The sequence below is a fragment of the Takifugu flavidus genome, chromosome 12 (assembly GCF_003711565.1).
Source record: "Takifugu flavidus isolate HTHZ2018 chromosome 12, ASM371156v2, whole genome shotgun sequence".
NCBI classification, from domain to species: Eukaryota; Metazoa; Chordata; class Actinopteri; order Tetraodontiformes; family Tetraodontidae; genus Takifugu; species Takifugu flavidus.
Window position 1 is genome coordinate 13,650,045 of NC_079531.1, and position 13,059 is coordinate 13,663,103.

General features: G+C 49.1%; 1 protein-coding gene across 4 annotated transcripts; it reads right to left on the reverse strand.

Moving 5' to 3' along the window:
• Window positions 1-4,552: 4,552 nt before the first annotated feature.
• On the reverse strand, window positions 4,553-12,750 carry il15l (interleukin 15, like). Of its 4 annotated transcripts, none has more exons than XM_057050552.1 (4): window positions 12,226-12,738; window positions 11,672-11,719; window positions 9,979-10,101; window positions 4,553-4,739 (listed from the first exon to the last, which is right to left on the reverse strand). In XM_057050552.1, exons 1-4 carry the CDS (start codon window positions 12,427-12,429, stop codon window positions 4,656-4,658), a joined length of 459 nt encoding a protein of 152 aa, XP_056906532.1. In that variant the 5' UTR covers window positions 12,430-12,738; the 3' UTR covers window positions 4,553-4,655. The 4 variants fall into 4 exon arrangements, with proteins under 4 accessions (XP_056906532.1, XP_056906531.1, XP_056906529.1 ...); XM_057050551.1 differs by lacking the exon at window positions 4,553-4,739 and adding an exon at window positions 7,582-9,629 and having other exon boundaries at window positions 12,226-12,730; XM_057050549.1 differs by lacking the exon at window positions 4,553-4,739 and adding an exon at window positions 7,582-9,647 and having other exon boundaries at window positions 12,226-12,725.
• Window positions 12,751-13,059: the final 309 nt, after the last annotated feature.

Here is a 13,059-nt window from a genome sequence, read left to right on the forward strand (position 1 = left end):
ACACTTCTTCAGTCTGTTCTTAATAGTACCGTTGACTCTTTCAACCAATCCTGCACTCTGAGGGTGGTATGCGCAGTGATTCTTCAAATCAATGTCCAAAGTTACTCCTACAGTTTTCACTATCTCATTTACAAAATGGCTTCCATTGTTGCTCCAGATGACCTTCGGAATGCCAAACCTGGGAATGATCTCTCTACATAGGACTTTTGCTACTGTCAGTGCATCTGCTTTTGCTGTGGGGAAAATTTCTACCCACCTAGTAAATCCATCTAACACTACTAGACAATATTGTTTACCTTCACATGGTGTTAGCTTCTATTCCCCTCCCTGGGCTGCCACCTTATCGTGGTGGAGGGGTTTGCGTGTCCCAATGATCCCAGGAGCTCCGTTGTCTGGGGCTTTATGCCCCTGGTAGGGCCACCCATGGCAAACAGGTCCTAGGTGAGGGACCAGACAAAGCGTAGCCCAGGACCCCCTAATGATGTGGAACAACATTGGTGCCAAGTTTCCCTTGCCCGGATGCGGGTCACCGGGGCCCCCTCCTGGAGCCAGGCCTGGGGGTGGGGCACGTTGGCGAGCGCCTGGTGGCCGGACCTCTGCCCATGGAGTCCGGCCGGGCGCAGCCCGAAGAGGCAACATGGGACCCCCTTCCCGTGGGCTCACCACCTGCAGGAGGGGCCAAGGGGGTCGGGTGCATTGTGTTTTGGGTAGCAGCCGGAGGCAGGGACCTTGGCGGTCTGATTCCCGGCTGCACAAACTGGCTCTAGGGACATGGAATGTCACCTCTCTGGTGGGAAAGGAGCCTGAGTTGGTGCGCGAGGTTGAGAAGTTCCGACTAGATATAGTTGGCCTCACCTCGACGCACGGCAAGGGCTCTGGAACCAGTCTTCTTGAGAGGGGTTGGACTCTCTACCACTCTGGAGTTGCCGATGGTGAGAGGCGACGAGCAGGGGTGGCAATTCTGGTTGCTCCCCGGCTCAATGCCTGTGTATTGGAGTTTACCCCGGTGGATGAGAGGGTAGCCTCCCTTCGCCTTCGGGTGGGGGGACGGATCCTGACTGTTGTTTGTGCCTATGGTCCAAACAGCAGTTCAGCGTATCCACCCTTTTTGGAGTCCTTAGAGGGAGTGCTGGAGAGTGCCCCTTCTGGGGGCTCCCTCGTTCTCCTGGGTGACTTCAATGCTCACGTTGGCAATGACAGTGTGACCTGGAGAGGTGTGATTGGGAAGAACGGCCCCCCTGATCTGAACCCGAGTGGTGTTTTGTTATTGGACTTCTGTGCTCGTCTCAGATTGTCCATAACGAACACCTTGTTCAGACATAAAGGCGTCCACATGTGCACTTGGCACCAGGACGCCTTAGGCCGCAGATCGATGATCGACTTTGTGGTTGTGTCATCGGATTTGCGGCCGCATGTTCTGGACACTCGGGTGAAGAGAGGGGCGGAGCTGTCAACTGATCACCACCTGGTGGTGAGTTGGCTCCGATGGTGGGGAAGGATGCCGGACAGACCTGGCAGGCCCAAACGTGTTGTGAGGGTCTGCTGGGAACGCCTGGCAGAGTCCCCTGTCAGAAGGAGCTTCAACTCACGCCTCCGGGAGAGCTTTGACCATGTCCCGGGGGAGGCGGGGGACATTGAGTCCGAGTGGACCATGTTCCGTGCCTCCATTGTTGAGGCAGCTGACCGGTGCTGTGGCCGCAAGGTGGTTGGTGCCTGTCGTGGCGGCAATACCCGAACCCGCTGGTGGACACCAGCGGTGAGGGATGCCGTCAAGCTGAAGAAGGAGTCGTATCGGGCCTTACTGGCCTGTGGGACTCCTGAGGCAGCAGATGGGTACCGGCGTGCCAAGCGGAGTGCAGCTACGGCGGTTGCCGAGGCAAAGACTCGGGCATGGGAAGAGTTCGGTGAGGCCATGGAGAACGACTTTCGGACGGCCTCGAAAAGGTTCTGGACCACCATCCGGCGTCTGAGGAGGGGGAAGCAGTGCACTGTCAACACTGTGTATAGTGGTGATGGTGTGCTGCTGACCTCAACTCGGGATGTTGTGGATCGGTGGAAGGAATACTTCGAGGACCTCCTCAATCCCACCAACACGCCTTCCAGCGAGGAAGTAGGGCCCGGGGACCTGGAGATGGGCTCTCGTATCTCCGGGGCTGAAGTTGCCGAGGTAGTTAAAAAACTCCTCGGTGGCAAGGCCCCGGGGGTGGATGAGATCCGCCCAGAGTCCCTTAAGGCTCTGGATGTTGTAGGGCTGTCGTGGTTGACTCGACTCTGCAACATCGCGTGGACATCGGGGGCAGTGCCGCTGGATTGGCAGACCGGGGTGGTAGTCCCTCTTTTTAAGAAGGGGGACCGGAGGGTGTGTTCCAACTATAGGGGGATCACACTCCTCAGCCTCCCTGGTAAGGTCTATTCAGGGGTACTGGAGAGGAGGGTCCGCCGGATAGTCGAACCTCGGATTCAGGAGGAGCAATGTGGTTTTCGTCCTGGGCGTGGAACAGTGGACCAGCTCTATACCCTCAGCAGGGTCTTCGAGGGTGCATGGGAGTTTGCCCAACCAGTCCACATGTGTTTTGTGGACTTGGAGAAAGCATTCGACCGTGTCCCTCGGGGGGTCCTGTGGGGGGTCCTCCGAGAGTATGGGGTGTCGGGCCCGCTGATACGGGCTGTCCGCTCCCTGTACGATCGGTGTCAGAGTTTGGTCCGAATTGCTGGCAGTAAGTCGAACTCGTTTCCGGTGAGGGTTGGCCTCCGCCAGGGCTGCCCTTTGTCACCGATTCTGTTCATAATTTTTATGGACAGAATTTCTAGGTGCAGTCATGGTGTTGAGGGGATCCGGTTTGGTGACCTCAGGATCGCGTCTCTGCTTTTTGCGGATGATGTGGTCCTGTTGGCTTCATCGGCCCGTGACCTCCAACTATCACTGGATCGGTTCGCCGCCGCCTGTGAAGCGGCTGGGATGAGAATCAGCACCTCCAAATCCGAGGCCATGGTTCTCGACCGGAAAAAGGTGGAGTGCCTTCTCCGGGTAAAGGAGGAGATCCTGCCCCAAGTGGAGGAGTTCAAGTACCTCGGGGTCTTGTTCACGAGTGAGGGAAGAATGGAGCGGGAGATCGACAGGCGGATCGGTGCGGCGTCCACAGTAATGCGGACTCTGCACCGGTCCGTTGTGGTGAAGAGAGAGCTGAGCCGAAAGGCGAAGCTCTCGATTTACCGGTCGATCTTCGTTCCTACCCTCACCTATGGTCATGAGCTTTGGGTAATGACCGAAAGAACAAGATCACGGGTACAAGCGGCTGAAATGAGCTTCCTCCGTAGGGTGGCTGGGCTCTCCCTTAGAGATAGGGTGAGAAGCTCTGCCATCCGGGAGGAGCTCGGAGTAGAGTCGCTGCTCCTCCGCGTTGAGAGGAGCCAGATGGGGTGGCTCGGGCATCTAGTCAGGATGCCCCCTGGACGCCTCCCTGGTGAGGTGTTCAGGGCATGTCCCTCCGGTAAGAGACCCCCGGGGAGACCCAGGACACGTTGGAGAGACTATGTCTCTCGACTGGCCTGGGAACGCCTGGGGATCCCTCCGGATGAGCTGGAGGAGGTGGCTGGGGAGAGGGAAGTCTGGGCTTCTCTCCTTAGGCTGCTGCCCCCGCGACCCGACCCCGGATAAGCGGCAGAGAATGGATGGATGGATGGATGGCTTCTATTCTGGCGAAGAAACAAGAATCTCAATAAGCCTTTGTGTTGACGACTTTGAGGTGTGTAACCCACTGGGAACTTTGAGAAAAAAAACACAAAATAACAGCCATTTATTGGGTTTTGGCAAATGTGCCTTCTAAGTTGCAATCTACATTAACATCAGTACACCTGGTTTTACTTTGCAAAGCCATTGATGTCAAACATTTTGGATACAAAGCTGTTTTGGAACCGCTCCTAACAGATCTTGCAATTCTCAAACAGGAAGGAATTTTCATTTCCAGTGTCGGAAAAAATGTTAAAGGGGCCACACTGTTACGCTCGAGAGGACTGGCGGTCAAGTGTGGTGGAACCCCAAAGAAGGCAGACAGACACGGGAATTAAAAGTAACTCAGCCGGTTTTAATGAAACAAAACAAAGACAGGAGGGAAGAAACTAAATGAGGAGAGAGGCCGAGACAAACTATAGGGGGCGTGGTGCGGCAGACGAACCAAGTCCGAGATCCAGGGGCGAGAGTCCGTGGGGGAGTCCAAGTGTCCAGAGGCCAGGGGATATCCGTCCGAGGAAGGGGAAGAGGAAGAGGAAGAAGTCAGAGGAAGAGGGGCTAGGAAGGTTGCAGAGGAGCAGGGGGAGACGCTGGAGAAGGCTGGGAGTCGCAGGGAGTCGCTGGAAGACACAGGGAGACACAGGGAGGCGCTGGGGGGTCGCTGGGAGCCTGGAGAGATGCTGGGTCGACGGGACGTGCTGCCAAAACATCAGTTAGATCAAGCGCTGGCCTGAGTGCATAGGGGCCTTTTATGGGTGCAGAGTCGTTTGGGCGGATTGGGTGCAGCTGGAGGAGAGGGCCCAGGCGGTGGTGGTTGAGCTGATTGCACAGGAGGAGGTGGGGCCAGAGTAGGAGTCACAACACACACACTGTGTTGTAGCCGATAATCTGGGCGCACATTCGATCAGCGGACTCGTTGAAAGTTTCACAGGGCCGTACATCTGTAGATTTTGTCTTGGACATTCCTCACAGTGCCAGACACATGAAGTGCGGACCGGAGCATTTCCACCTCGGACAAAGAAGGAGCACAGTTTACATGTGCAAACTGTAAAGGAAAATCCTATTTTAACACATTGCTTTGGAGTAAAGCGTTCATGTCTGTTGACAGATACACTAAATCATTTTCACTTTGTTTCTGGGTACCCTCCAGATGTACTCCATGATCCTTTTGAAGGAATAGTCCCAAGGGAACTAGCATTGTGTTTTAGGATTTTCTCCAAGAAGTACTTTAATTTGACTGTACTCAACAAGTTAATCACACATTTTCCCTATAAGGGATCAGACAGAGCCAATAGCCCTCAAGAATCCCTCAAAACTACAGTAGTTGCGAAACTATAGGTGGAAATGCCCATGAAAATTGGGCCTTGATACGGTTGTTGCCACTTATTGTTGGTTCGCGGGTACCTGAGGGTGATCCTGCTTGGCAAGTTCTTATGACATTAAAAGACATAGTTGAACTGGTGGTTGCCCCAATTACTTCTGGTAGCACACTACAGTTTCTTCAGTACATTATCCACTGTATATTTGGTCATATCTCCTTCCATCAGGAATCCCACCTACAGTGGAAGAGCTGCAGATTGTTGTGACAGAGACCTTTGGAATTTCTTATGACTTCAGTATTTGGACTCTGAATTTGGAGATTACTTTGCTCTTCGTGAAAGTGACAAAATTAAACACAAAGACACCATAAAGGTTGTTCATACTAATCCAGTTATTCTTAACTTGGTTCCAGTTGATGAAAGTTCAGATAGTTCCTTTGGTCACCAGTCGACTGACTGTGAGTCTGCATCTTCTGCAGAGTCAGTTGGATCAAATGCAGAGTTATCTGCTGGAACGTCTTCTTCACAGGACACCATTATATTGCCGAGGAGACGTACCACAGAAAGATGTCAGCCATGGCCAAAGCACTTCCCCATCCCACAGTTTGCATATGAAACTGAGATGTACCTTGAAAGAGCCACTGAAGACTACAAGGAGAATGGGGCACTTCTGACTGCTTCAAAGGTCAAAGCAGACATACTTGAGAAACTGGCTGAAACTATATATACATACACAGCCTATCCATCAAGTGCACAGATTAGTGATGTTGCTGAGGCACTTGTGAACAAATATCCTTGTCTCAAGGAACCTGGATCTTTCTCAGGTTACTATGGCTGGCAACAAAGAGTCAAGTACAAAATGGCAAATTATCGAACCAAACTCAGAGGCTACGGTGTTCCTGAAGTGATGTGTAATTCACTGAAACGCAAGAGCCATGTGGACCAGAAGCCTGCCAAGAATGTTCAAAAGCCTGGAAAGGCAGAGGTTAACTCCCTCCCTCCTTACCCAGAGAGAGAGGCAGAGGTTAACTACCTCCCTCCTTACCCAGAGAGAGGCAGAGGTTAACTACCTCCCTCCTTACCCAGAGGGAGAGGCAGAGGTTAACTACCTCCCTCCTTACCCAGCAGGAGAGGCAGAGGTTAACTACCTCCCTCCTTACCAGCAGGAGAGGCAGAGGTTAACTACCTCCCTCCTTACCCAGCAGGAGAGGCAGAGGTTAACTACCTCCCTCCTTACCCAGAGGGAGAGGCAGAGGTTAACTACCTCCCTCCTTACCCAGCAGGAGAGGCAGAGGTTAACTACCTCCCTCCTTACCCAGCAGGAGAGGCAGAGGTTAACTACCTCCCTCCTTACCCAGAGGGAGAGGCAGAGGTTAACTACCTCCCTCCTTACCCAGCAGGAGAGGCAGAGGTTAACTACCTCCCTCCTTACCCAGAGGGAGAGAATGAAGAAACTCAAGAACAGGAAAGGATTCAGCTGATAAAAGATAAAATGACCAAAACATTTGTGCAGAGAAGACATGAGATCATCAACCTTTCACCCAGCGTAGAGGACATCAAAGCCAGATGGCCTGCTCTGTTTGAGACGCTAATTAGAAATCTTTCTATTGTGGAGGCCTGCACTGTGGTTTTGAATATTCAGTTCTTGGATACAATACAGCTGCCTGTGGTTTCTGCTGAAAGGAGGAGGTCAACATTTTAGAGATTCTTTATTAGCATTCCAAGAGTTAGATTTTAGATTTTTATCTGAAGAAATCCAAATGATCCTACCAGCACATGCAAAGCTCATAGATTAGCATGCTATATCTTGTTTGTGTAATCTGTACAAAAAGCAAAAATATGTGGTGGTTTTATGGAGATTCATGTGCTTTGTACAGTTCCTTTGCTGGGACCAATGACAGTCAGTAGAGACACAACTAGTTCCCTGGAAACCTCAATATTGACCCAAGTGCCAATTAAATGAATGAAATTGTTAGGAGACAGTTTAACAATGATATAATCCACCTAGTGTTGAAATTTGTTTTGGGCCAGTGAATGATCTTGACATTATGAAGTTGCATATTTATTTTTGTCATTTCAGGCTTTTCCGAGCATCAGCGTGACCCGAGATGTTGTCATTCGGTGTTTGATGGTGTATCTTGGGGAATCTACGGATCAGCTCCTAAAAGAGTGTAATGTAAGTTGAAGTACATGTGAAAAGATAGATATACACTTCAAGATTGAGGTTACCGTGTCATAAAGAGGCTGGTTGATAGCTGACCAGTGTTATCAGATGTAGAATGAGATCATCGATACACAAGTGACAAGAAGAAATTAATATATGCATCAATAGATTGTTTTCATTTTAAAAGTCATTTCCAAACATTTATAGCTGTGGAAACCCGAGACCAATGTCTGGGAGAGCTAATTGGATACTCTTTAACTTACTTGTCATAAAAATATGCTTTTGCAAGTACGTTGTGTGAGGGTGGAGTTTTGATCACCCGCGCTGTTCGTTCACTAGACTCAGAGCAACCACGCAAACAACAGGAGTTCCTTGGAAGAGCCGAGCAGCAGCTCAAGCTTCCTCTCCCAACTCTGCTCGTCTGCTGCTCGCTCACCTCTTTTATTGGTGCCAACTGAATGGGTGTCCAAACAGGATCTCATAGATCATTGCCTTCTGACATCTCCACCCATCTTAACGAACTTCTCTTATCTTGACAAACAGGATACATCTGGGTGCTAACACTTAAAATCTACATACCATAGCATTTAAACGATAATAGTAACAACAACAATAACAATAATTCTTCTCACAGGTGAAAGTATTTAAACAGGATTATATGTGTCGTGTGTGTAACATAATTTCTCCTTTATCTGTCAGTCTGAGATAAACTGTGTTTTTGTTATTTTAGGATGCTGATGAAGACACTGTGTCACAGGACCTCTCCATGCAGAAGATCTACAGCATCAGGACCGGTCCAGCCGAGGATCCAGATGACGTCAGTATTGTGATGGAGGGCATGGAAGTTCTGACTGCTCTGGGTACCTTCCCAAGAGCTGGCTCCATGCTTGTTGGACTGATTTATGCAGGGACCCTTGCCTATCCCAAGGAGCTTAGGTATACGTCTGAAGTCTTCCAGAAAGTCCTTCTCGAGCTGGATTGTTCAAAGTTGTCCCCAAAAGTGAACAGCCTCAAGAATAAGCTACTAGCTCAAGGAAATGCACCTTTGCAGAATGAATGAGACTTGTTAAGTCACTGTCAGAACAGTCACATGGTTGCTTTATAGGCATTGTTAAATACATGTTTCAGTGCTGCAGGTGGAGCTTATATACTTTATATAGAAGGACTTTATATTGTTACAGGCAGCTGTTCTTGTACCATGTGATTACACTGTCAATGTTCCAGGTTTTTCACTGAGGAATTTATACTTGCACAAATGAATAATGGGATCGCTCATGTGACTTTAATTTTAGCAAACAGTGAAGATGTAAAAAATGGTTATAGACAGCGTTGAAATAAATGTTTACCTGCTGTTTTATGCTTGGTGATCTGTTAACCAACTGGGTTACTCTGGGTTAGGGTTAGGGTTAGAGGGTTAGAGGGTTAGGGTTAGAGGGTTAGGGTTAGAGGGTTAGGGTTAGGGTTAGGGGTTAGGGTTAGAGGGTTAGAGGGTTAGGGTAGCAAGACTGCACAATATTGAGTGGATAATACGTAAAGAAAATATGGCAACAAAGTGACATTCAGTATTATTGAATGGATTTTAAATCCTGTGATTGCAACTCTAAGTTGAATTTAAACAATTTATTTAGTTATAGATGTATAACAATAACGGTGTAAATGTGTTGAGTTTAGGAACAATTTGCTGAAATATAAGTAGATATAATTTATTTTATTGAGTGGATCTCAATTATTTCTGTCCAGATATTTAATACTTTTCTTTCAATTTTGCTGAGATAACTGATGAATATAAGTCAGTTTCAGCTAAATAATCAGTAAATGTTAATCATCTTTCCCCAGATATTTAGTAAATCTTAATTACTTTTATTCAGATAATTAGTAAACATAAATCAATTTTCCTTGTGAAAGTGATTTGTATTTGCTTAATATTTCCTGGGTGTATAACTCATCATTTTGGCTACTATTAATAAATCCAACACATTTTAACTATTGCATTCATTAACCTGCACTTGTTTTTTTTAGTTTAAATGTAGTTAATTTTCTTCAATACTTTTTACTAAAAGTTGCAGTTATTAAAATCTACTCAATTATATTACGTGTCTTTGTTGCCATAATTTTTTTAAGCAATCATTGGTCACAATTTTATATCTAGTTATTGCGTAATAAAGACATGATCAAAGCCTGGTTGTTGGACTTTCCACATTTCAAATGGGTGTTGTCCTTCCATCTGTACATTCCGCACCGATTTCCAAAGCTGCCATCAGAACCAGGGCCCTGTGTGATTGTGGACCACCTCTTCAGCCGCCTCGTGGGTGGTTTAGCAGTTGTCCGCGTTCATGCGCTGCAGAACTGTCAGAAGGTCCCCGAGGAACTGCTCGGTAGCTCGCTCTGCGTGGACTTCACACTGGAGGCAGTCCGGCTGAGGCTGAGGCTGAGGCTGGATGCAGAAACAAGACTTCAGAACCAGCACAGCATGGGAGGAATCAGGAGGAAGGTGCAGTTCAACAGCAGGTGGCGGCAGGATGAGGTCACATCCCTCGCCGTACGCAGCACAACTAACCCTAACCCTAACCCTAACTAACCCTAACCCTGTCAGCCTAATTGCTGAAGGTCACATGTTTGTGGACGTGGTCTGAGAATCAGGCTCAAGAGCGATTAGCTTAAAACCAGTTAATAATTTAAATACTGAAATAATCCATTTCTGACTAGTTTGAACAGAAACCTGAAACGTGAGAGCTTTGCCCGACACATCCTGACCCATAAATCACCTGGAATGGGGATCCAGCGACGTTTCTCAGCATACGGATCAGGCTGAAGGCCTTACTTTCCGACTCGCGTTGCAGAACCTTTACTTCCTCAGCGAAGCACATCAAGGTGGATTTGGGACACTTCTGCTGGGAAGAGAGAACAGAGGCTGGAGTCAGGCTGCGACCACACGGACAACCAGATTGCAACCTTTGTTTCTCCTCTGCTCCTTTCGCGTTAGCTAACCCTAACCCTAACCCCTAACCCTAACCTATCCCTATCCCTATCCCTAACCTAACCCCTAACCCTAACCCCTAACCCTACCCTAACCCCTAACCCCTAACCCTAACCCCTAACCCTAACCCTAACCCTAACCCCTAACCCCTAACCCCTAACCCTAACCCTAACCCTATCCCTAACCCTAACCCTAACCCTAACCCCTAACCCTAACCCTATCCCTATCCCTAACCCTAACCCCTAACCCTAACCCTATCCCTATCCCTATCCCTAACCCTAACCCTATCCCTATCCCTAAACCTAACCCTAACCCTAACCCCTAACCCTATCCCTATCCCTAACCCCTAACCCTAACCCCTAACCCTAACCCTAACCCTTCCTAACCCCAACCCCCTAACCCTAACCCTAACCCCTAACCCTCTAACCCTAACCCCTAACCCCTAACCCTAACCCTTCCTAACCCCAACCCCCTAACCCTAACTCTAACCCTTAACCCTATCCCTAACCCTAACCCTCTAACCCTAACCCCCTAACCCTAACCCAAACCGTTCCTAACCCTAACCCTAACCCTAACCCCCTAACCCTAACCCCTAACCCTAACCCCCTAACCCTAACCCTAACCACTAACCCTATCCCTAACCCTAACCCTAACCCAACCCTAACCCCAACCCTTCCTAACCCTAACCCTAACCCTAACCCCTAACCCCTAACCCTAACCCTTCCGAACCCCAACCCCCTAACCCTAACCCCTAACCCTAACTCTAACCCTAACCCCAACCCTTCCTAACCCTAACCCCTAACCCTATCCCTAACCCCTAACCCTAACCCTTCCTAACCCTAACCCCCTAACCCTAACCCTTCCTAACCCTAACTCCCTAACCCTAACCCCCTAACCCTCTAACCCTAACCCTAACCTAACCCTAACCCTAACCCTAACCCCAACCCTAACCCTAACCCCAACCCTAACCCTAACCCCCTAACCCTTCCTAACCCTTCCTAACCCTAACCCCTAACCCTAACCCCCTAACCCTAACCCTTCTTAACCCTAACTCTAACCCTTCCTAACCCTAACCCCCTAACCCTATCCCACTAACCCTAACCCTAACAACCGCAGCAACTGGTACCTGAGCACAGCTTTTACCTGCCATAGCCGGATCCCAGCAACCTAAGCTGATGATGGTTTTGTCTAAACGAGCAGCCAATCATCTGCAAACATCAGGAATCATCTCGGTAGGGGATTCTCCCACCAACGGAGATCCATCAACACAGTTAGCACCGGCTAACTTTGAGGCTAGAGGTCCAGGGAAATATGCTATCAGGTTTTAGTGGTGGGTGTGGAAGTAGTCACGAGGCTTTAGAAATCTGACACCTCACCCCTGACTATGGAGAACCTCCTCCCCCACCAACCCTAACCCCAGCTATGTCTTCAACATGGTCAAGCTCTCATCAAAGACATGAAGTATACGAGAGTGTTCGTACTATGTAGTCGTCGATGGTTGGCGTGTACAGTCTGGAGTCCAAACCCGTCTGTGGACAAAGACACAGCTTTTAGAAGGTGATCAAGTGACCATCCATCGTCAGTATATCTATAGATCATCATTATAGAGCTCCACAACCAACTCGTCTCCAACAAGCAACCGTTGAGTCCTGAGGCGAAGGAGGAGAAGAGACCAAAGTCAGACTGACAGATGATGAAAAGCAGATCTCATTTACGCCAACATTCCAGAGTTTTATCACATGAGACCTGGCGAGACTGCTGAGTGCTTCACATCACAGACGAAGAGGTGGAAACTGAACGGACGGCTTTTCAAACAGGGAAGAGAGAAGAGGACGAGAGAGAAGAGGTGGAGAGCCTGCAGGCTGCTCTTGCGACACCACCACCATCTTAAACAGGTTTTTCAAGAACGTGACGACTCAGATTAGACAAGGAATTTAGCAGGTCCGTCCACAGCGAGTGTGTTGAAGGATTCTGTCGGTAAAAAAGAGCCACTGAGCAGCTCGCAGGTATGTTGATTAAAGGAGGGGGGGCGTACCAAACTGGACGTGCTGTTGATGAGCGTCTGGACACTGATGATGATGTCGTAGGAACAGGCTTTCTTGGCCGCCAGCTGCAGAGCCACAGTGAGCAGAAAGATGACACACAGCATTCGCCCACCTCTCCACCTGACCCTGGAAGCCAAAGTGTCCCCTGAGCTCAGAACATGGTCCCACACTCGAGCAGCATCCAGGTTCAGCATTCTTAGCGGCTCACGTGATCCTGGCAGAAGAAGCTTAAACTGGCTGCGGGGATCAGAAGACAGAAGACAGAAGCCTTTGGAATCCAGAGAATCCAGAGAGCAAGCAGTGCTCCCCCCAACGGACTCCAGAGAAGCTCATAGCAGCTGCTGCGACTCCATCAGAGAGAGAACGGCTTTCCAGCAGCAGATCGCCACTCCCATTACTGCTTCCTGTTCCAACGGGAGCGTCCTCAGATTTTACCCTTTTCTTCTTCCTCCTCTCTGGCTTTGAATTTTACCCCCTCCCAATCTACCAATCCTGCTCCTCCTCTTTTCCCTCCTATCCTTAACTCTTTAGTCCTGATTACCCCCAATGTTCTTGAGACCCAATGCAACAGAACTCCTGAATTTCTAGAATACGATTATTGCTTTGTTGTCTGGCTACAGCAGAAGGGACAAGTAGCTGGAACGGGCCTGGAGGAGGGTTCTGCAGCTCCAGCACAGATGTTGGACCGTTTAGTGGTGGTCCAGCGCTGCCGAAGTCATTGTTGTTGTTACTGGGACGTGGATCAGCCATGGATTCAAGAGTTTCAGCTCCTCAATTCAAACGTTCTGGAAAATTAGCTGCTGCTAAAGTGTGTGAATACGCGA